The 22,185-nt window shown below is 40.2% G+C and overlaps 1 protein-coding gene and 1 pseudogene across 1 annotated transcript; both read left to right on the forward strand.

Moving 5' to 3' along the window:
- The first annotated feature begins 1,782 nt into the window (after positions 1-1,782).
- LOC116683977 (voltage-dependent T-type calcium channel subunit alpha-1I-like) lies at positions 1,783-15,660 on the forward strand. Its single transcript, XM_032510027.1, is given in 31 exon segments — positions 1,783-1,786; positions 1,993-2,109; positions 2,112-2,151; positions 2,563-2,887; positions 3,103-3,133; positions 3,136-3,194; positions 3,871-4,047; positions 4,177-4,183; positions 4,542-4,669; positions 4,988-5,136; positions 5,428-5,613; positions 5,782-5,899; positions 5,996-6,151; positions 6,271-6,384; positions 6,570-6,686; positions 6,929-7,014; positions 7,208-7,331; positions 7,612-7,680; positions 7,960-8,144; positions 8,339-8,465; positions 8,713-8,838; positions 9,039-9,128; positions 9,322-9,490; positions 9,974-10,125; positions 10,241-10,350; positions 10,454-10,587; positions 11,867-11,925; positions 13,191-13,269; positions 13,725-13,846; positions 14,803-14,961; positions 15,473-15,660. Coding segments are annotated over 30 exon segments (3,648 nt in total). The 5' UTR covers positions 1,783-1,786; positions 1,993-1,994; the 3' UTR covers positions 15,608-15,660.
- A 648-nt stretch (positions 15,661-16,308) lies between these two features.
- LOC116683976 (protein-lysine 6-oxidase-like) lies at positions 16,309-21,934 on the forward strand (annotated as a pseudogene).
- Positions 21,935-22,185: the final 251 nt, after the last annotated feature.

Below are 22,185 nucleotides of genomic sequence, written 5' to 3' on the forward strand. Positions count from 1 at the left end.
TGTGTCAGCTGACTGTTTTCCCTGTGTGGTTACCCACTTCCTCTCTGCACCTCTGTGGACCTCCCTATAGTATATCTGTGTTTGAACTTCATCATCACTAAGGGACCGAAGGAGAAGCAGCGGCGGGAGATGGCACTTCCTTTACAAGAAGTTCCCAACCCACACTGCATCCCATGCAGGAGGAGCAGCTGCCCTACCCGACCCTGGCCCCAGTAGTTTTTTGCCGCTTAAAACAGACCACAAGACTCCGTAACTTGTGTCTGCAAGTGGCCCATAGCCCATATCCTTTCCTACTGCTTAAAGTTTAACCTTGTCTGACATCAAAGACCAAATATGTGTAAAATAATAACAATAAAAACTTGAGTAGATCATACCAATGTATTTATGAATATATCTAGAGGATACACTCACCTTGCCTAGCTGTGGCATTTTAAAACATTACAAGATTGTATGAATTGATTTGGTCATTATTATTTTTGTGTTCCTATGCTTCTTCTACGTAATTATCTATTATCAATTGTTGATGATAATATATGAGTAATGACACAATATAATCTCATCCCATGTGTTTTGACCTTAACCTCTTCTCCCACGTGGTTGGATTATGTGTCTGTACTGATAATTGTGCTCAACTGTGTAAATTTGTCCATTTATGAGCCCGGGGGAATGAAGAACACCACACAAGAGGTTAGTGTTATCCTTGGTGTGGATTTTCCAAATCTTTACTTCCATGAAAACACAAAAACAACATTGTTCAATACTGATGACCTCAATTTCTATTATTGCAGTGTGACTAGATACCTGTGCTGTGAATCTGTCATTAATACATCGTGTATTTTCGTGTGAAAAAGGTTGTCTAATTTTTAAACAGATTATATTTTTAACTGTAAGACTGTTCAAGTTCAATACATTTCAGTCTAGTCCTTCAGTTCTGGCCTGGTTGAGTCACAAACAACATTTCTGCTCTTAAAACAGGTCGACTTGGCCAACATTTTGGACAGAGAAAGTGACCATATCACACATTTGAGACCACCATAATTACATAACATAAAACCTATTGTATATAAATTCCTTTGTTATATACAATCAGTTGAAAATGTTCCTATGTATGGATGAGTAAACACAATAGTACTTTTGTACGTTAGCATTAGTGTTATCGTTTCTACTCTGTTTAACTGTATGTTTTTTCTTTTTTTGTGTATGGCCAGATATTGGAGGTCCTTGTGTTTGTCTACTTTGTTGTGGAAATGCTCATCAAGATGGTGGCCCTGGGAGCCTTGGCTATAAAGGGAGTTACCTTAGCAACAACTGGTACAAGCTGGACTTCATCATCAACTGTGGAGAGTTAGTATCCACAATGCCTCTCAATTTTCTTTCTTTTTTTATCTGATAAACAACAGCAGTCACTTTAGGGAAACATCATATTTAATGTCTCAGTTTCTCCCGTGTTTAAAGACAACATACATAATCACTCACAAATATAGCAGGGTCTTTGTTAGCTTTGGTCACACTGGCCTGACTTTGTTTATGTATTTTAGAGAAGGAATTCCATCAGAAACGTTTTTCACCGTCAGCTTCTCATGGCTTGTTTATGAAGAGTTTTCATATTTAGCATTATATTGCTGTAAATTTAGATTTTTGTAAATGAAAGAACCCCCAAAAACTGTTCTCCCTGTTTCTGTCTGCAACTGTCCTCTCAGGTTGTTGGATTATGTTTGAAATATTTGACATCCACTTGCAATTCTGTCGAGTGCTCTCACCGTTGCGTCTCTCAGCAGAGTACCAAGTAAGTTGACATTTCAACATTTGCATTGGTCCTCAAAACTTATTTTTCAGTGTTTCCAAACATATAGTACAGCAGTACATATAGTAAGTGCAATATGTAGTCATTTTAATATTGATAATTATATGAATGAAAGCTTTCAAGCTTTCACTGAGACTCAATGGATGTCAATCACTGTAATAAACCTTCTTTTTGTGCACATCTTGTAGGTATGCTCCACGTTGTGACAGTACTTTTAGGCACCGTGCCCATGCTCGCAAATGTTATGGCCCTTTGCATCTCCGTCATCCAAATCTTTGCTGTTGTGGGAGTCCAGCTGTGGCGGGGCAGCTGCGCAACCGCTGCTTCCTGGGAGAGGACATTCCCACGTAAGGAAAAGGCTTTTTCTGCTTTTGCAGTATTTGCATTTTCAAATTTCCAAGTCCTAGTCGAGTTACATTACCTGTTACACATCATTAAACATATAAGTAGTCAGAAAATTCATCCCACTTCATTCATGAATGCTTAAGTCAGATTTCATAAAATCCTTGAGTTAAAGTCCAAGTCATTAGTGCACGATTTAAGTCCAGTCACATGTCCAGAGAATAGTTACTGCAGTCGGACTTGAGTCGAAGTCTAGGACTCAAGTACTCCTTTCACTTGCATATATGTATCAACAAAATACATTTTCTTTTTTCAACACAGCACAAAAAACTGTCATGTGAAATCTAATAGCTAAGTCATGATGTAGAGTGTATTAATTCTAGAGTGTATAAACTGTTGTTCTTTTCTCCATCCAGAAAGTACAACGTGTCCTTAAGTCCATATTACATGACCGAGTATGAGGAAAAACTCCCATTTATCTGTTCGCGTGATGGCAAAAGCGGGATGCAACACTGCCAAGATGTGCCACCTTTTCACAATAATGGGACAACCTGTTCATTGGCTGCTCACCAGTATTCTTCAGCTGTAAATGGGGTAGTCTCTACAGGGGCCGGAGCCAGTGTAAACGCTTGTGTCAACTGGAACATTTTCTACAATGTCTGTCGGCCCGGGGACCACAACCCTTACATGGGCGCTATCAGCTTTGATAACTTTGCTTACTCCTGGATAACTATATTCCAGGTAACAAGGGCTTTTACTGTTCAGAAAAATATTTTCATAATAACAATAAAGTCATAGGTGAGTCTAGTTTCCTCTGGCTGGATTATTACCCTTAACAGTTTTGTTCTTTGTTCTGAAGTTACTGTTCCACTGTTCACCAGTTTTTAACTAGAAGCTTATGAAATGTTGCCACATACTATTATAAATTTATTTTATCACTCTCTGTCTACCTCCAGGTTGTGACACTGGAAGGATGGGCGGAAATCATGTTTTTACTATGGATGCTTATTCTTGGTGGAGTGTTGTATTTTTTGTATTCGTCACTGTTGTGAGTAGCACTTTTCTTTGTTTTTAGTTAACAACCATAGTAATTGAAAGTGTTCTAAGGTCTCAAAAAAAATGATGTCTTGGTAGTCTTCCATACTGGTAAATCTGAGCTACATAATGGTCTCTAACTCTGGTTGAATAATTTCATTAGCAACTATAAAAATCCAGCAGAGGCAGCAAATACATTGAAACTATGTTTTGATTTGGTCCTCAATATAAGTCCCAATGCTAATGCAATAATGTGGGTCTTGTTTTAAATAGACCCACGCCAAACCCCTGTAGTATTAATGACTCAGTCAATGGAACACAATTTTAATCTGACAGTAATCCTTACTCGCTGCAGTTCTTAAATAAAATGAAGAAAAGGTCATCTGTTAACTTTGGATTTTAGTTAGGTTATGTTTATGTCACACATTGTTTTAGATGCTCTGTTGTAGAAAAATAGACATAACCACCCTTAACTTGTCAACTTGAGTTGGGCCACTTGTAATGCTGTCATTTAGACAGACTTGTTTTCTAAAAGCTTGTTGTGTTGCTCCTGAAACAGACTAATTGTTAACACTTAAATTAAGTAGCTTAATTAATTTGAGGGCAGCAATGCTTAAATCACCGGTGCAATTATCTCAAAGCAGTTTTTGAACCCTTGCTCTTATAGCAACTTTTTACTTCCCCTCCAGATGGGCTCCTTTGTCATGATAAACGTCTACGCAGTCGTCATCGCCACACAGTTCTCGGACAAAATGAAACAAGATACAGGAGAGCCAAGTGTTGGTGCTGTGGCTATTGCACAGCTCTGTGGCAAGTTAATTGGATGGCTGCAGGCAATCTACCGTAAATGCAACAGGTCAGTCACTGTATAAGATGTATATACAACCTGGAGGTCTTTGTCTTGTTTGTGGTCAGATTTGTAGTTTGCAGTAATATCTGTGTGTATAACGGTAGAATAGAAGATTATGTCGAATGCATTATTCCCTCATGCTCAGGATGAAAGTAGATATAAATGCTTTCTTATGTTGTAGTACATGTAGTACTCAATCAGGCAAAAGTTGGAAGTTCTCTGAATAAATCTTTGATATTATTGGGCCATGCTCTGAGTATGGAACAATATAAGTTTGCATTAGTTAATTTGTGTTTCTCACAATGGGACATTACCAGAACAAAACATGTCTCCATTTAAGCTGAAAATTGACTGTTATTTATGTCCTTTTACCAATAGGCATAACAGGTGCACCCTCATGGCGACAGCAGCAGGATTGATAACTCAATGGTGAGACTAGTGAAAACCTTTCTGCAGAACCATCAGCAGCAGCATTGTTGCCTATCTTAACTGACTACCTTTCTGTGACAGATCTATCAGGTCTGGAGACCATTCAGGAAAAGCTTAAGAGGACTGTCCACAGCAAACTCTTTGACCGATTGGTCATGTTTGCTCTTTTCCTCAGTATTGTCACCATGGCCATAGAGCATAATGACCAGGTGAGGATGAAAGTGTGTCTGTCTGCTTACTACTCGTCTACGTCTCTGAATTTAATTTCAGGTGTGTGAGGTGAATGATAGACTGAGCAGTTAAAAAATGCAACGGGGGTGGTTTGATTAGAGTATTTTGTTATGCTGGGAATTAAGAAGATACTTTTTAAATTATGTCCTATTATTCCAACATTAAGAAAAGTATACTAAGATAGTAACTACTTTACTTTTCTTTCCTTCCTTCCTTTGCATTTTACCTTCTTTTGCTCCTTCTCTCCATATATACCGCTTCCTTGCTTTATTTTTTTCCATCCTGTCTTTGTACAGCCCCAGGAGTTGACACGTGTGTTACAGATCAGTAACATTGTCTTCACCATTATATTTCTTGTGGAGTTGATTATGAAGCTGCTGGCTCTCACCTGGACATACTTTATGGACTTAAACAAAATCTTTGACTTTGTCATTGTTATCATCAGGTAATATGATCCATGCAGTCTGACATCATTGCTTTGTCCTGTCATACATGCCATTATTAAAATTCAAATTTAATCCCAATTTCCTTGACTCTCATTGGAACCATTACACACAAAAAACTGTTCTATCATGTTTGTCAATGTTTCTGTTATACTTGAGGTGGACAACACTTAGTGTTGTAAAACTAGTAGCTTGTGTTAGTTTCAGACTAGATTAAGTCATAAAGTATACACAATATAACCTATAACCTCAACATACATTATATTAAAGACATGTTTGTTTGTGGTTTTCAGTTTGTGGGAGATAATATCTAAAGCAGACGGACGGTTGTCAGTTCTGCGTGTATTTCGTCTGCTGCGGTTTGTGAGGTTGCTTCACTTCCTCCCTTACCTGAAGAGACAACTGCTCGTGCTGAAGAGGACCATAACAGAGGCAGCCACACTCTGCATGCTACTGCTATTTTTCATCTTTATTTTCAGGCATGTACACACACAAATCCTCCCTCGCCTTGTGTCTGTATGTCTGTAGACATCTGTAATGTCACAGCTAATTCCAAATGATGCTATTTTATTACTATATCATATGATAACGATCACCCACAAGATGCATCTCAATGATTGTGCATGTATGTTCTTGGTACTCTGCAGTATAATGGGTATGCACCTGTTCGGAGGTAAATTCTTCTTCGAGACGCACCATGGAGATGTCATCGTTGAGCGGAAAAACTTTGACACCCTGCTTTGGGCAATGGTCACGGTGTTCCAGGTTAGTTTTTGACTTTATAATTCCATTCCATCGTCATGCAATTTCTGCCCCAATTTCTGTCTGTACAACTCTCTTTTATTAAATCTCTCAATCCAGATTCTAACTCAGGAGGACTGGAATGTGGTGATGTACAACGCTATGGCAACTACCTCCAAATGGGCCTCTATCTACTTTATTGTGGTCGTTATTTTGGGAAAACATGTTCTTCTCAATATACTTGTGGGCATAGTGGTTCAGAGCTTCCAGGCTAGGGTAAGGACCTCTGTCTTAGTTTTCTCTAACAGCAATGTGTTTTACACCAAACATGGCTCTTAAGTACGGCACACTCAAACACTTACACATCTGCCAAACTCTATTTCCTGTTGTTGCAGAGCTTCCCAAGTATGGATCAAGACTCTTCTCTCTCTTCCTCTGAGTCTACCAGTTCCACTCTGGAAATCTTGACCCCTGAAAACCCTGTACAGACAGATAACAACCAGAGAAATGTAAGTTCTTAAAAGTGCAAACTGTGTTTTCAGAATCTGTTGAGAGGTCTCTGAGAGTAGTAATTGGTGATAAGCAACTTTTACTTACTTTTATGTTTACTAATAGTTACAGTTTTGACACTTGAGATGCTGTACTTGCTCAAACATACCCCCACTCACATTTGCTGTACTTCTTGTTGTCACAGGGCCCCACAGGACCCAACCGAGGCCTCTCTCTCTCTCTTTGTTGCCCCAGGATAAACAATGCGATTAACGCAGCCCCAGGGGAAGACTCTGCCCCAACAGATACCAATGGGGACAGTGTAAGTTCCTAATAGTGATAGTTTAAGAAGTCTGGTGTGGGACGTTTGAGATTTTACAAGGTTTAACACACAATAATGCAGCAGAAAGTAACATGATCAAGCTAATTTTGTCTCTGCTTATATTCTGAGCAACATTGGCTGGTATACCACCCCTCTGTAGTGTTGTTGGTAGTTCTTTTAAGTGTTTTCTTCATGCTTTGGATAAAGAGAGGTGGCTGATATGTAACTCTTTACCCATGCAGCGATGTTTGAACTTGATCCAGAAAATGGTCAGCTGGTCCAAAGAACATGAAGAGTGGTCAGTTTATGTGTTTTCGCCACAGAACAGGTAAGCATTTTTTTACAGGAAGGGAAAGAGAGATTTAGATAAAAAACACAAAAATGTTTCTTTGATACATACTTTGCATGCAGAATGCCAAAAGAGGATTATTACAGGGACATTTCACTGTCTCTTTTATTCCATTGGTTCACCTCTGATGTTTCTGACTGTAGCTATTTTCTGTGCGTGTGTTTGTGTTCAGGTTCCGCATCTTTTGTCAACGACTGATCTCTCACAAGCTGTTCGACCGCATTATTCTGGTCTTCATTCTCCTCAGCTGTGCCACCATCGCTGTGGAGAGGCCTGCAATAAACCATAAAAGCATGGTGAGACACCTACAGTTACTGTTCCTTTGGAGAGGGAAATACAGTAAACCCTTAACATACAAACCCTATCCTATTGGACACACACAAATATTGACAGATGCACACACAAAGTATAATCATACTGCATGTAATCTGTGAGGAGAGATGGCAAATACAGTCACAAACTTACAAACAGACAAGTTGGATGTTTTGCATTTCATGAAACAAATAATATGTAATGAGTTTGTGTATTTGTGATACAAAGAAGCATGTTAAAAAGGAATCTCAATATTCCCTTTAGGAGCGTTGGGTCCTGAATACAGCCGGTTGCGTGTTCTCTGCTGTTTTCTTTGTAGAGATGCTCTTTAAGGTAAACGGCAGCGTTAATTAATAAATACAATGTTTTGTTTGTTCTAATGAATAGAAATGAACTTTCCATCCCCTGCTGGGTTGAGATCAAATAAGAAAAATAAACAATGTGTAAGAGAAGAGCTCAATTTATTTAACTGACTGTTGTAGCCTGAAACCATTTTGAAAATTCTTTGTTATAATTTTGGACCAATCATTTTGTATTTTTTAGGAGATTTTTAATGAAACTATAACACTGTATATTGAGTAATATGTTGGAATTTATGTGTTGTTACACCAGGTTGTAGCTCTTGGTTTGCTGTTTGGGAAGGAGAGCTACTGCCGGTCTGCCTGGAATGCTGTGGATGGTTTTTTGGTGTTACTGTCTTTAGTCGACATCTTAGTCTCTTTGGCCAGTACAAGTGAAAAAAATATAATGGGCATGCTCAAAGTTTTGTGCCTGCTACGCACAATGCGCCCGCTGAGGTACGTCATGAATTTGTGCGTGTATACAGTACAGATGATTGCAGATGATGTTTGTGTGGGTTGATACAGTGCTTATGTACATAAACCGTTTTTTGTGTCAGCATCCCATCTTATTTCATCTTTGGGTCAGTTTGTCTGGTCATACATGTGCTGGTTATAAAAAACATTTGTTTGTCTATGTTTATGTGTTCCAGGGTGATCAAGCAAGCCCCGAAACTGAAGCTGGCTGTGGAAGCCCTGATTGCTTCGTTTAAACCCATTGGGAACATCGTCATTATTTGCTGTGCCTTTCTCTTTTTTTATGGCATTCTTGGGGTGCAGGTACTGTGGGGGATGCACACTCACGCACCCATATATTCACTCGCACACACACACACATACACACAGCTTTGTTATACCCTGACTTACAATCAAGAAATGAACAACATGACCCTTGGCCAGCACTAATAGTAAACACCTAGGAATTCATTCCTGTTATTTCTGGCATTGAAAGTGACAGCTTTGATGTAGTTGGCAAAATAACACAACAAACACTCTGTCTCTGTCTTTTTCTAACAAAACACTGTAGTTATTTAAAGGGAAGTTCTTCTACTGTCTGGGTCAAGACACAATCAACATCACCAACAAGAGTGAATGTCTGTCGGCCAACTATCGCTGGGTACAAAAGGTGTACAATTTTGACAACCTGCCTCAGGTATGGACTAAAGCACAGAGGATGCAACAGGGAGAGGAATGTAGTATATGTAATATAGTTCATTACATATTTGCCATATTAACCATTTTCAACTAACTGTAATGAATGTGTATTCCGTAAATTAACTTAAAAGCTAATTATATTATGACCTGGATAATCTCTGTTTGTTGACTTAACAGTGATTTCTGTTTCCCATTCAGGCTCTGATGTCCTTATTTGTAATGTACTCTAAGGATGGCTGGGTGAACATTATGTATGATGGGCTGGATGCTGTGGGAGTAGAACAACAGGTATTGTTACTGGCAAAATTTCTGATTTATATTTTTACACTGTTATGTACATTGGAAGGGAAGAGAGAGATAGTAAACGCAAGGGTTGTTTTTCCCTCCTAAGATGGCAGTGTATTAAATTGGTTCTTTATTTTTAATTTCTTATGCACAAGAAATTAAATCTAATCTTTCTATTGTTGTCTTCTCCTCTCAGCCTATAACGAACTACAACGAATGGATGCTGATTTTTTTCATCACCTTCATGATTATAAGCTTCTTTCTTCTCGACATGTTTATTGGTGTAATGGTGGAGACCTTCCACCAGTGTCGGCAGGCTCAAGCCTTAACAGAAATAGCCACAGTATCACAGGACCAGTGCAATGGTAAGGAGAATGGAGTAGCTTGTTAATGATCTATTTTCCCAAGCATCACATTTCAGAGTCTAATGTGAAAAATGAAACTGACAGCCTGGTTAGGTCACACAAACAGTTGCTGATCACGAAGGCTTGATACATGTATTGGGACAGGTTGTGTACAGTCATTATCTGGAAACAATGTTGATGAGAGCGGTGAGAATGAATCAAAACAAAGTAAATTAGCTGAAAGATATTAAAATGCTACTTAGACTTTAGGGGAACTGCAGAATCATGTGATCATTCTCTGTGGGTGCATCACAAAAAGCGATGCCTTTCACATACACACATTTTATCATATTGTTGATATAAAAGTATTGAGTATTTTAGCTCTAAATGTTTTGAGTGTTTGTTACAACTTTGTCTCCCTTTCGCTGTTTGTGTTTATCTGCATGTGTGTGTGTGTGTGTGTGTGTGTGTACGTGTACGTGTGCGTAAACATGTATATTTCAGAGCCTGAGGAGATTCCATATTACACAGATTACTCCCCCATTCGTCGGTCTATCCACACTTTCTGTACCAGTAGCTTCCTGGACCTCTTCATGGCTGCCGTAATTTTCCTCAGTGTCATGATGATGGGTTTCCAACATTATGATCAACCTCTGGTAAATGCGCGCGCGCACACACACAAAATCACTGTGTAATTTGCATTGACTGTGTGAGGGGATAGAAATAAACCTGTGTGTGTGTGTGTGTGTGTGTGTGTGTGTGTGTGTGTAGTATGTAGAGAAGATGACAGACTATTCCTACTATGTGTTCACCATCATCCTGATCATTGAAGTCATGCTGAAGCTTGTGGCGTTTGGCATACTGAGGTTCATAAAAAGCAGGTAACACATCAGAATAAGTGAGAATTGAATTTCCTTATTTGCTTTTGAATGTTAGTATTCCTGGTGCCTAAAGTGTTGCATGGCTTTGTGTGTATGTGTTTAGATGGAATCTGCTGGACATCGCTGTTGTCTTGATTTCAATACTCAGTATTGTTTTTCAAGTGATGGATATGGCAGACTCAATTCCCATTAATCCCAGCATCCTTAGAGTCTGCAGAGTACTCAGACTAGCACAAGGTATACTCATATACAGTGGGGCTCAAAAGTTTGGGCACCCCAGGTAACAATTTGTATTAATGTGCATAGAAAAGCCAATAAAAGATGGAAAAAATCTCCAAAAAGCATCAAATGACAGATTAGACATTCGTATAATATGTCACAAAAAGATAGATTTTTTTCCCCATCCTTTACACTTTCAAAATAACAGAAAACAAAAAAATGTTGTCTGTAAAAGTTTGGGCACCCTGCAGAGTTTATAGCATGCACCGCCCCCTTTGGAAAGCTGAGACCTGACAGTGTCATGGATTGTTCTCAATCGTCGTCTGTAAAGACCAGGTGATGTCACTCTGTCACGGTTTTAAATGACCAGACTCATCTGACCTTGCCCCAACAATCAGCACCATGGCTTCTTCTAAGCAGTTGTCTAGAAAACTGAAACTGAAAATAGTTCACAAAGCAGGAGAAGGCTATAAGAAGATAGCAAAGGGTTTTCAGATGCCAATATCCTCTGTTCGGAATGTAATTAAGAAATGGCAGTCATCAGGAACAGTGGAAGTTAAAGCAAGATCTGGAAGACCAAGAAAAATATCAGACAACAGCTCGCAGGATTGTGAGAAAAGCAAGTCAAAATCCACATTCCATCCAGAAAGACCTGGCAGACACTGGAGTTGTGGAATACCATTCCACTATAAAGAGATACTGGTACAGATATGGTCTTCATGGAAGAGTCATCAGAAGAAAACTTCTTCTACGTCCTCACCACAAAAATCAGTGTTCAAAGTTTGCAAATGAACATATAGACAAACCTGATGCATTGTGGGAACACGTTCTGCGGGCCGATGAGGTTAGAATAGAAAGGAAGAATGGACGAAGATACTTCAAACAAGAATTGAAAGACTCTTGGCTGGCTACAAGAAGCGTTTCCAAGCTGTGATACTTGCCAAAGGGGGCGGTACAAGGTATTAACTCTGCAGGGTGCCCAACTTTTGCAGACGCCAGTTTTTTGTTATTGTTGTTATTTTGAAAGCGTAAATGATGGAAATAGAATCTAAATTTTTGTGACATATTATTCGAATGTCTAATCTGTCATTTGATTCCTTTTGGAGATTTTTCCATATTTTCTTGGTTTCTTTATGCACATTAATACAAATTTTACCTGGGGTGCCCAAACATTCGAGCCCCACTGTACACACACTCAACAAAGGGTAATCTTTTTAGCTGTGTAAAATGTCTGTTTGTGTGTGTTGTGTATGCTCATATACAAAGTTATTTACACAACTCCTTTGTCCTACTTCAGTGCTGAAGGCCAAAAAGATACGAGTTCTGCTGAAAACCATTATCAAGACGCTGTCACAGGTAAAACATTTTTTTTTTGTCTGACTCATTAAAAATATAAAGTGACTAAGATGGATGAGAATGCACCTACTGCATTTGTGCTTGAGATGATGAATTTTTGAATGCCCCCCCCAAAAATTTCACAGTATGCAGATTATTGTTTTACAACTAAACAGACACACTAAGTGTAGAGTTTGCAGCTAGCCAATAACAGCAAATGGGAGCACAAGCGAAAAAGCAAAAATAGTAAAAAGATGACATGTGCTTTAAAAAAAAATGGTAATTTGATTTAAAAATGGTAAACAGACAAAGCCAGAAATCTTGGTGTAGTCATGGACTCAGACCTGAATTTTAACAGCCACATTAAGACAATTACAAAGTCAGCCTATTATCACCTTAAGAATATATCAAGGGTTAAAGGACTTATGTGTCAACAGGATTTGGAAAACACTTGTCCATGCTTTTATCTTCAGTAGACTTGACTACTGTAACGGGGTCTTTACAGGTCTCCCTAAAAAATCAATCAGACAGCTGCAGCTGATTCAGAACGCTGCTGCTCGAGTCCTCACTAAGACCAAGAGACTGGATCACATCACTCCAGTTCTGAAGTCTTTACACTGGCTTCCTGTACCTCAAAGAATTGATTTCAAAGTACTCTTGCTAGTTTATAAATCCCTTAACGGTTTAGGTCCAAAATACATTTCTGATCTGCTACTACACTATGACCCCCCCAGACCTCTCAGGTCATCTGGGACAGGTCTACTTTCTGTCCCCAGAGTCAGAACTAAACAGGGTGAAGCAGCTTTCAGTTTCTATGCTCCTCATATCTGGAATAAAGTCCCAGAAACCTGCAGATCCGCTGCTACTCTCAGTTCTTTTAAATCAAGGCTGAAGACCTTTCTTTTTGATGCTGCCTTTCTTTAAATGACTGCTCATTTCTTTAAATTTCTTATGCTGCACTGTAACTTTTATTCTTGTGTTTTATGTGTCCTAATGTTTCTATTTTGTTTTTAACTGTCTATTCATGTGTTTTACCGGTTTTTAATGCTTATGATTTTTAACTGTTTTTACTTGTGTTTTATCTGTTTAACTGATTTTGTGTAAAGCACTTTGAATTGCCCTGTTGCTGAAATGTGCTATACAAATAAAGCTGCCTTGCCTTGCCTAATTAGAAATCATGGCCTGTCTTTAATGGTAGCCTTTCTCAAAAAAAGGCTTGTAGTTCCATCAAGTTGAGGTACATAATGTTGGCTTTGTGGAGGATCTAACAAGCCTTTTGATTTCAGGTTGGAAATATCTGTCTACTCTTTGCATTCTTCTTCTTCATCTACGCTGCGCTGGGAGTGGAGCTCTTTGGCAGGCTAGGTCAGTCACACTACCAGCATAACATACACATAGATAACTAGGCTTACTACAAAGGATCATGGTCCCAGAACTGATCCCATGTTTGCTCAGTATTTATATTGTTGCCAAGGAAAGCAAGAAAGCTTAAACTTATCAAGGAGTATTCTTAGCAAAGTCAACACCACAGCCAACCCAGAGCACAGTTAATGTCATTTCAGCTTATTCTCACAGTGGACTATGACATTTATCACAAATACTATACTACTATACTACTATACTACGCTCATGTCACACTAATATGTTAAAAAACAAAAACAAAAAAATCACTTTTTATTTTGGGGGCTAAATAAACTGTATGTGCTAGCTTCTTAGTAGCTGACTGAAAAACACACAGGATTTTATTTGAAATGAAAAATGTCCATGGTGCATAAAAATCACTTCTCTATGTCTGTGTTTTCTGCCTCTGTGTCAATCAGAATGCACCGACGATAACATTTGCCTGGGTTTACATCGAAACGCCAATTTCAAACACTTTGGGATGGCCCTGCTCACGCTCTATCAAGTGTGCACTGGAGACAACTGGAGCGGGATTATGGCAGTATGTACACACTCATACATGCAGTTACACAAGCTCTATATATTTATTATACCCAAAGCTTTTAGCAAATTTACCAATAGCGGGAGTTTCCCGCGACTTCAACCAATCCCAGCAGTCCCACGTGCCAGACTTTGTATCAGTATGTGACTCTGAGAGCCAATGACCAAGCTGGAGTGAGAACGTGTTGCCGTCACATGTAGGTGGCCAAATTCATTTCCTTGTTTAAGGAGACGTGCGTGACTCAAACATCTCACATTTGCCAACAAAACGTACAATGAAAGACCGTGCAAAACATGTCAGACCATCCTGCCAACCTGTAAACATTTTAACATCAAAGTCCGCTGTAATGATTTTTCACTCCGATGTCGCTGAAGTGGCTGCTGTTTCAATCCTGTCGGCTCACTGCAGCGGGCGGGGCTGCTGAGTTCCCCTCGCAACTGACACGTGCACACACACAAACACACACGATGGATGCAGGAATTTCCTTTTTATTTTTAAAGAACAAAATTCACAATTATTTTTGCAATTTTCTCAATCTCCCGCAACTTCATTGCAACAAACCTACAAAAAACAATGCAACTTTTTTTGCAATTTTTTACAAAAACTCCCGAAACATAAAGCATCTCGGGCCACAATAATCTGTGTTTAATTGGCACACTGATTTAGTTCAGTTAATTGCTTTAGTGTAACAAAGTTAGAGTTTAGTAACAGCAGGGAATTATTGCAAAATTATTAGTAAAGTACAGACCCATTAAATAAAGTGTTGCAATAATGTTGTATCCCAACTTATAAGAAGTTGTTTCTTTTGTTTATTTGGGAATTTTTTTAAATACATCTTTTAAGTTTTTTATTGTCAGATTTAACGGTTACCAGTCAAGATTTAAAAGTAAGAAAGATTTTGTAATGGTACCTCAGTCTATTTTTTCATTTATGAATCTTGCTCTGTGCTTCTCAAGGACACATTGAGGGAATGCCGTCCCAACGATGAGGGCTGTTCCAGCTACTTGCACTGGGTTTCTCCAATCTTCTTCTCCAGTTTTGTGGTTATGGCCCAGTTTGTGCTGGTAAACCTGGTGGTGGCCGTGATCATGCAAGCTCTAGAGGACAGCCACGAGGTACAGTTCCTACAAATGCACAGACCAAGAAAGCACACAAACATATAACAACAGCTAATAACAACAGCTGCTTTGCACATTCTATTTTTTTCTATAATAAGCACCAAATTAAATAAAATCTTCTTCTTCTTCTTACTGTAACGTATTATACAGACAGCATTGAGGATCAGTCAGAGTCAGTTTCAGGGTAAAAAAAATAATTAAACAGTGTGAACAATGTTGTTGTTGTTAGTCTGATTAATCCCCCACAAAGACCTTTAAGTGCATCCAGTAGTATATTAAAAGTAACAGGGATACTGGTTTTTAAATGTAATTTATCAAACTGACCCTTATAACCTCAGCTCCACTGTAAATAAACACCCTGTACAAACTAAAAATGGCTAAATCCTAAACTTCTAAAAACAGTAACAAGACAAGATTATGCAAATGATAATCACGATAAACCAACTTTGATTTATTACTTTGAGATTGAAATACAATTAAGTAATAGAAGAAAATTGTAATGTTTCAGAACCAACCTACTAACTCCTGTCCCCCCCTGGAGGAGGAAGACGAGCATGACCCGTCTCGGCTGTCCACCCAGAATGTCGAACCCAGTTCCAGCCACGACAACACAAATGGATTCTCAGTGATGACACAGTCATAAATTTGAATATATGTCTTGTTTTCTCTTTCTTCTTATTTTTTACTTATACTGTGTATCTATGTTCATTTTGACTTATATGTTGTGAGATGAGTTAAAATTAATAAATGGAACACACTTGATTTACACATGGGAGTTTATGATCTTAAATTCTTCTTCTTCTTCTTCTGCTTCTTCACCACTACCACCGCCTAATGTTTTGATAACTGTCTTCACGCACATGCCGAAACAAATGAAGCCCACTCAGTTAACGGTGGTGAAATGGTTCAACTGAGTGACGCTCTTTGCCGATATTCGGATAAAAACAGGGGTGTAGTCTGATGTATTGTAGTGGGTATTCTGTACTGTATGGGCCATGATGGGGCGTCTGGGTGTCTTCCCCCAGGAAAGTTTTGAGCGTCAAATACTTAATTTCCTGCATTCTGACACTTTTATGCAACAATTTACGGTGGAAATGGCTTTAATTATCCTATGCGAAGGAAAAAAAAACATGACAATTCAAAATATATCAAAATATAATAATGCGAACAATGTTGTAACATGTCATTCCGCATTAATGGTATGGATCTCTCTCTCTCTCTCTCTCTCTCTCTCTCTCTCTCTCTCTCTCTCTCTCTCTCTCTCTCTCTATGATGCTGTGCGCAGTGGAGTGAGTGGAGTTTATTCAAACCACCACCCCATCACTCCCAGGTCAAACCCAAATGTTTGTCGTCAGTGTTGGAGCTCTTCACAGAGATGCCAACACATTGAGCCATGGAGAAGTTTGTGCTTGTATTAGTCTGCCTCCTAGATGTTTTGGTGTGTTTTTGAACCGGTCAGCACCGTTTACGTGCACGTGTCGGACCGTGGAGACATCGGATTCAGTGAAAGAATAACGGTCAGATGTACAGTTTAATGAGCACAGGGACTCAATATCGCTCCCTTGCGCAGACCAGAAGGCGTACTCAGATCATGTTGACAACTAAAAACAGTTTTAACCGACTTCATCCTCCTGTTGCGCTCAGTAGATCCAGCAGAACCAGACATGGAGACCTCGAGGAGGCAGCCGGGGATCACTCTCATCGAAACGACCTCAGTCAAATGGACGTATCGGTTCTTGGTGTTGATGCGGGTCAGTATTTACTCGGCTCGAGAATACCCGGGACGCACAGTCAGTCCCCTCCGCGCTACGCAACCCCCAGAGAGGCTGTGGCAGTGGGATACCTTTCACAACAAGAAGCGTCAAACGGCAGCGCCGTGGCTTTCACCACTATCCAGGAGTTCTCCGGCAGTGGAGTCCCACGAGGAAGCCGGAGTGCACCTGGAGCTGGCGCACAACACACCACGACGTCACCGGTAGGATCACCGGACTTAACGCACAGCCAAGTCGGAAGGATAAACTCGGAGTCAGTTGCCCGGCCACCTAGCTGCGTGAGACACGATAAGAGAGGATAGTGGGGACGCACGTCGCATCCCGCAGCAAACCAGTTTAGGGGACGCTCGCTGTGCGCAAAGAGCGCAGTCACTGCCTGCGGTATCAAATGATTCTCCCATAGCGCTGTCCAGTAACGGCGTAGAAATACACTTTCCTCGTACAAGGCCGGATACAACAGGGACTACGGATGTGGATGACGCACGGGATCCGCACAGTATTCATCACAGGAACTCAGTTTTCTATAATGTTTACCCACCAGACCATAGAAACAGGAACAGTGTTCACCCTCCACCAGGACCGGGTTATGGCACCAGGTTCTTCCACAATGGTGAGTCGCACAGGAGGAGGAAAAGTGGATAGCCTAAAAGTTGTAATTTGTACGTAATCAAAACAAATCTCAATTGATAACACCCTGACTCAAAGGTCTGAATTATCTTTAGCCCTGGGGAGCACTGAGTGGAGCAATGCTGAGGCACATATTCCCCATAAGGACAAAACTAATGTTTCCAGTATGAAAGCCTCTGAGCAACATTCAAATTAAATGGCCTATTGATAGACTGGGAAGGAGGTTTGGGGTCACTTACAATTTTCCATGCCCCTCCATACATAATACCAGCTGATCTGACTGAGTGGGTGGCTGATCTTTGATGCAATATCTACATTGCCCATTATCAGCAACCATTCATCCAATGTTCCAGAGGCACATTCTGTTTACTAATCTGATATCATTTTAAAAAACTAACTGAGAAAACACTGGAGAATCCTTTTGCAATTATGTAAGCACATAATGTAATTTGAAAACTGCTGCGCTGGTTAAAAAAACAATGCAACTGACCTCAGCTGGTATTCTGTCTATAACGGAGTGCAATGGAAATTTCTAAGTGACCCCAAACTTTTGACCGGTAGTGTGTATATATATATATATATACTCACCGGCCACTTTATTAGGTACACCTGTCCAACTGCTCGTTAACACTTAATTTATAAGCAGCCAATCACATGGCGGCAACTCAGTGCATTTAGGCATGTAGACATGGTCAAGAGAATCTCCTGCAGTTCAAACCGAGCATCAGTATGGGGAAGAAAGGTGATTTGAGTGACTTTGAACGTGGCATGATTGTTGGTGCCAGAAGGGCTGGTCTAAGTATTTCAGAAACTGCTAATCTACTGGGATTTTCACGCACAACCATCTCTAGGGTTTACAGAGAATGGTCCGAAAAAGAAAAAACATCCAGTGAGCGGCAGTTCTGTGGGTGGAAATGCCTTGTTGATGCCAGAGGTCAGAGGAGAATGGCCAGACTGGTTCGAGCTGATAGAAGGGCAACAGTGACTCAAATAACCACCCGTTACAACCAAGGTGGGCAGAAGAGCATCTCTGAACGCACAGTACGTCGAACTTTGAGGCAGATGGGCTACAGCAGCAGAAGACCACATCGGGTGCCACTCCTTTCAGCTAAGAACAGGAAACTGAGACTACAATTTGCACAAGCTCATCGAAATTGGACAATAGAAGATTGGAAAAACGTTGCCTGGTCTGATGAGTCTCGATTTCTGCTGCGACAGTCGGATGGTAGGGTCAGAATTTGGCGTCTACAACATGAAAGCATGGATCCATCCTGCCTTGTATCAACGGTTCAGGCTGGTGGTGGTGGTGACATGGTGTGGGGAATATTTTCTTGGCACTCTTTGGGCCCCTTGGTACCAATTGAGCATCGTTGCAACGCCACAGCCTACCTGAGTATTGTTGCTGACCATGTCCATCCCTTTATGACCATAATGTACCCAACTTCTGATGGCTACTTTCAGCAGGATAATGCGCCATGTCATAAAGCTGGAATCATCACAGACTGGTTTCTTGAACATGACAATGAGTTCACTGTACTCAAATGGCCTCCACAGTCACCAGATCTCAATCCAATAGAGCATCTTTGGGATGTGGTGGAACGGGAGATTCGCATCATGGATGTGCAGCCGACAAATCTGCGGCAACTGTGTGATGCCATCATGTCAATATGGACCAAACTCCCTGAGGAATGCTTCCAGCACCTTGTTGAATCTATGCCACGAAGAATTGAGGCAGTTCTGAAGGCAAAAGGGGGTCCAACCCGTTACTAGCATGGGGTACCTAATAAAGTGGCCGGTGAGTATATATATAAGTTATTAAAGAATATAAATTATGAGAATATAAAGCATCCAAAGTTCTCCATTCCATAATCTGCAGAAGTATGCTATTAAAGAATTTGATTGCAAATGTGCTCAGGTATAACAAGCAATTACTTTTTAAACATCAAAACATGTTCAATTGCCTATATTTCAAATCAGTAGCTATAAATATATTTTCTACTAGATACAGGTGAGATACTCGAGGTAATGTTGTGATGATGTATGGTTGTGCTTATGCCGCATGATTAATTCATGTTTTCTGCCCTAACTTCCTTAAAGAATATTATTGAAAAGCTTCCACATCTTTTCCAGAAGAGAGACTAAGTTTGAAGCTCCTATTTTCAAAAGTCTTAACCAAAAGAAATGTGTGTTTGGCTGAGTCCATGTATGTTTACATTCATACATAACATTCATTTAAAGTTGAGGATGTTTTTTTTGCAGGTCTCCCAGACTTGGTTCCTGACCCTTACTACATCCAAGCTGCCTCTTACATCCAGAGAGTGCAGATGTACGCACTTCGCTGTGCTGTGGAAGAAAACTGTCTTTCCAGGTGCTTTCATTAATATGACATCACATCGCATTACTATATAAAGTCGTGACCAATTAAGTCAGTAATTAGTTACTAAGTGAAGGTACGAGTATTGTATTACCGCTTGTCTTTAACTGACTTTTTGTGACGCACATGTCCTCTACTGTGTGATAAAATGTTATTCCTTTAAACATAAAAACCAATGGGGTATACACGTATACATCAATAATAATGATAATGATTGAGGGTGTCTTTTGTGGTTGCCACATTAGGATGTGCGTTGGCCTCAGGCCCATTTGGACAGAGCGGCTGGACATAAACCTGGCAACTAGATTCTCTCCTCTGATCTCAGCAGCCACTTTGCCAAGTAAAAGAATCTTTGAAGTGAAAGGCAAAGGATTCCTGAGGTGAATGCAAAAACTGCTGAGGCAAGACCCGAAACCACCCCGGTCGCTTGCACAGTAATGCATCGTTATGTAAAGTGGAGGAGAAGGAGTTGAATGTGCAGTGAGGTGTGTGTAAAGGATAAAGTGATGTAAAGTTACCACAAACAAAAAGAGGTGATCCAAGTCAACCCCCGCTGTGCTCTTAGTTATTTAGTGGCATTTCTGCTCTTAGTGAAGATACTTGGCTCATTCCCTTTCTTTTTCATTTTGCATTAGGTCTGCTAATCACCCGAATGTGAGGGACCTCGACTACAGAGTCCTGCAAGGAACAGCAGACTTCCTCCCAGTAAAGCCCAGACATGAGTGGGAATGGCACAGATGTCACCAGTGAGTTCAGTGTCCTTATTCCCAGTTCATGTACAGTGGCGTGTACAGTGGTGTGTACAGTGTGCCTACCAGATTTTAGTATGTCATACATTTGAGATGGTGTGAGTTAAAGTAACTATGGGAATTATTGGTAAATATCATATAATAGGCTATATAAATATAATATATATGTTTATATTTTACAGTTACATTTGTTGTCTATATGATTTTTATAAGTTACTAGCTTCCACGGGTCTCTGTTTTACTGTAATAACAAAATATGTAAAGAAATCAAGTGTGTGTGTGTGTGTGTGTGTGTGTGTGTGTGTGTGTGTGTGTGTGTGTGTGTGTGTTTAAAAGCTCTATTTCGTGTCAGTTACAGTTTGTTCAGTTCCTTTCTTTGTGCTGATGAGTGTAGTATGATATGGGAACAGAACGTGATATGCACGAAAGCCAACATCTTTCCATAAGAATAACTTTTTCCTATTTTGGCCTCATCAATATGAGCTGACCAAGACAAAAAACAACCCATTTGCTGTAAAGCTCTAATTTGGATCCGTGTGTCTGTCTTACGCTCTCTTTCTGTGTGTCTGCAGGAATTACTAGGGGCGGCTGTGGCTCAGTGGTAGAGTGGTTGCCTGCCAATTGGAAGGTTGGTGGTTCAATCCCTGGCCCTGCAGTCCCGCGTCAAAGTGTCCTTGGGCAAGACACTGAACCCCGAGCTGCGCATCGGAGTGTGAATGTGTGTGAGTGTTTTTCTGATGAGCAGGTGGCACCTTGTACGGTAGCCTCGGCCACAGTGTATGAATGTGTGTGAATGGTGAATGTTTCCTGTATGATGTAAAAGCGCTTTGAGTAGTCGTTAAGACTAGATTTACGTTACCACAGTTTGGAGGCAGAAGGTCGCCGAGGGACACAAGGCCAGTTTCTGTCTGGAGGACACATCCTGTGACCAAGGTGTACGATGACGCTTCGCCTGCACTGCTCACACACAGGTTGGTCTTCCTGGTCCATGATTGATCTAATCCATTATTTTTATCATTCATCAGTTGAATGGGATTAGATGATGATTTGTTATTGTAAAATGAACTCTAATGTAATGCAAGTTTGGATTTTTCTCAGGGACTCGGCCCCGGTTGCTACGATACGTATCACGCCAACATCGACTGCCAGTGGATCGACATCACTGATGTACCGCCTGGAAACTACGTCCTCAAGGTGGGAGTATAGAACTGCTTTATAAAATAAGACAAGATACTTAATCTGACGGATTAGTACTTTCATTGCAGCATGTCTTCACATAACTGGAACCAAATAATACATAATTATATTTTCGTTCTGCTGTTTCTCAGGTCACTGTGAACCCCTCGCAGATGGTTCAGGAGTCCGATTTTTCAAACAATGAGGTGCGCTGCGACATCAGGTACACAGGAAGCTACGTCCAGGCGAGAAACTGCAGGATTACCGTGTGAGTCAGAGTTATGTTCTCACTCCTCATATAGCTGAGATCAGAAGCAAAAAAAGAAGAGCTCATCACTGATTTCTATTCTTTGTTCCACAGAAGCTGACCTGACTGAAGACAAACATTTTCCCACAGTAACCTATACTTAATGCCTTCTTGTTGCTCTCACTGTGCAGCTGTTACTCTGTTGCGCTGCTGTTTAAATGTATTCTATTCTATTTGTATTTATGTTTTGTGATATATATATATATATATATATAT

The sequence above is a fragment of the Etheostoma spectabile genome, unplaced genomic scaffold (genome assembly GCF_008692095.1).
Source record: "Etheostoma spectabile isolate EspeVRDwgs_2016 unplaced genomic scaffold, UIUC_Espe_1.0 scaffold00019168, whole genome shotgun sequence".
NCBI lineage: Eukaryota > Metazoa > Chordata > Actinopteri > Perciformes > Percidae > Etheostoma > Etheostoma spectabile.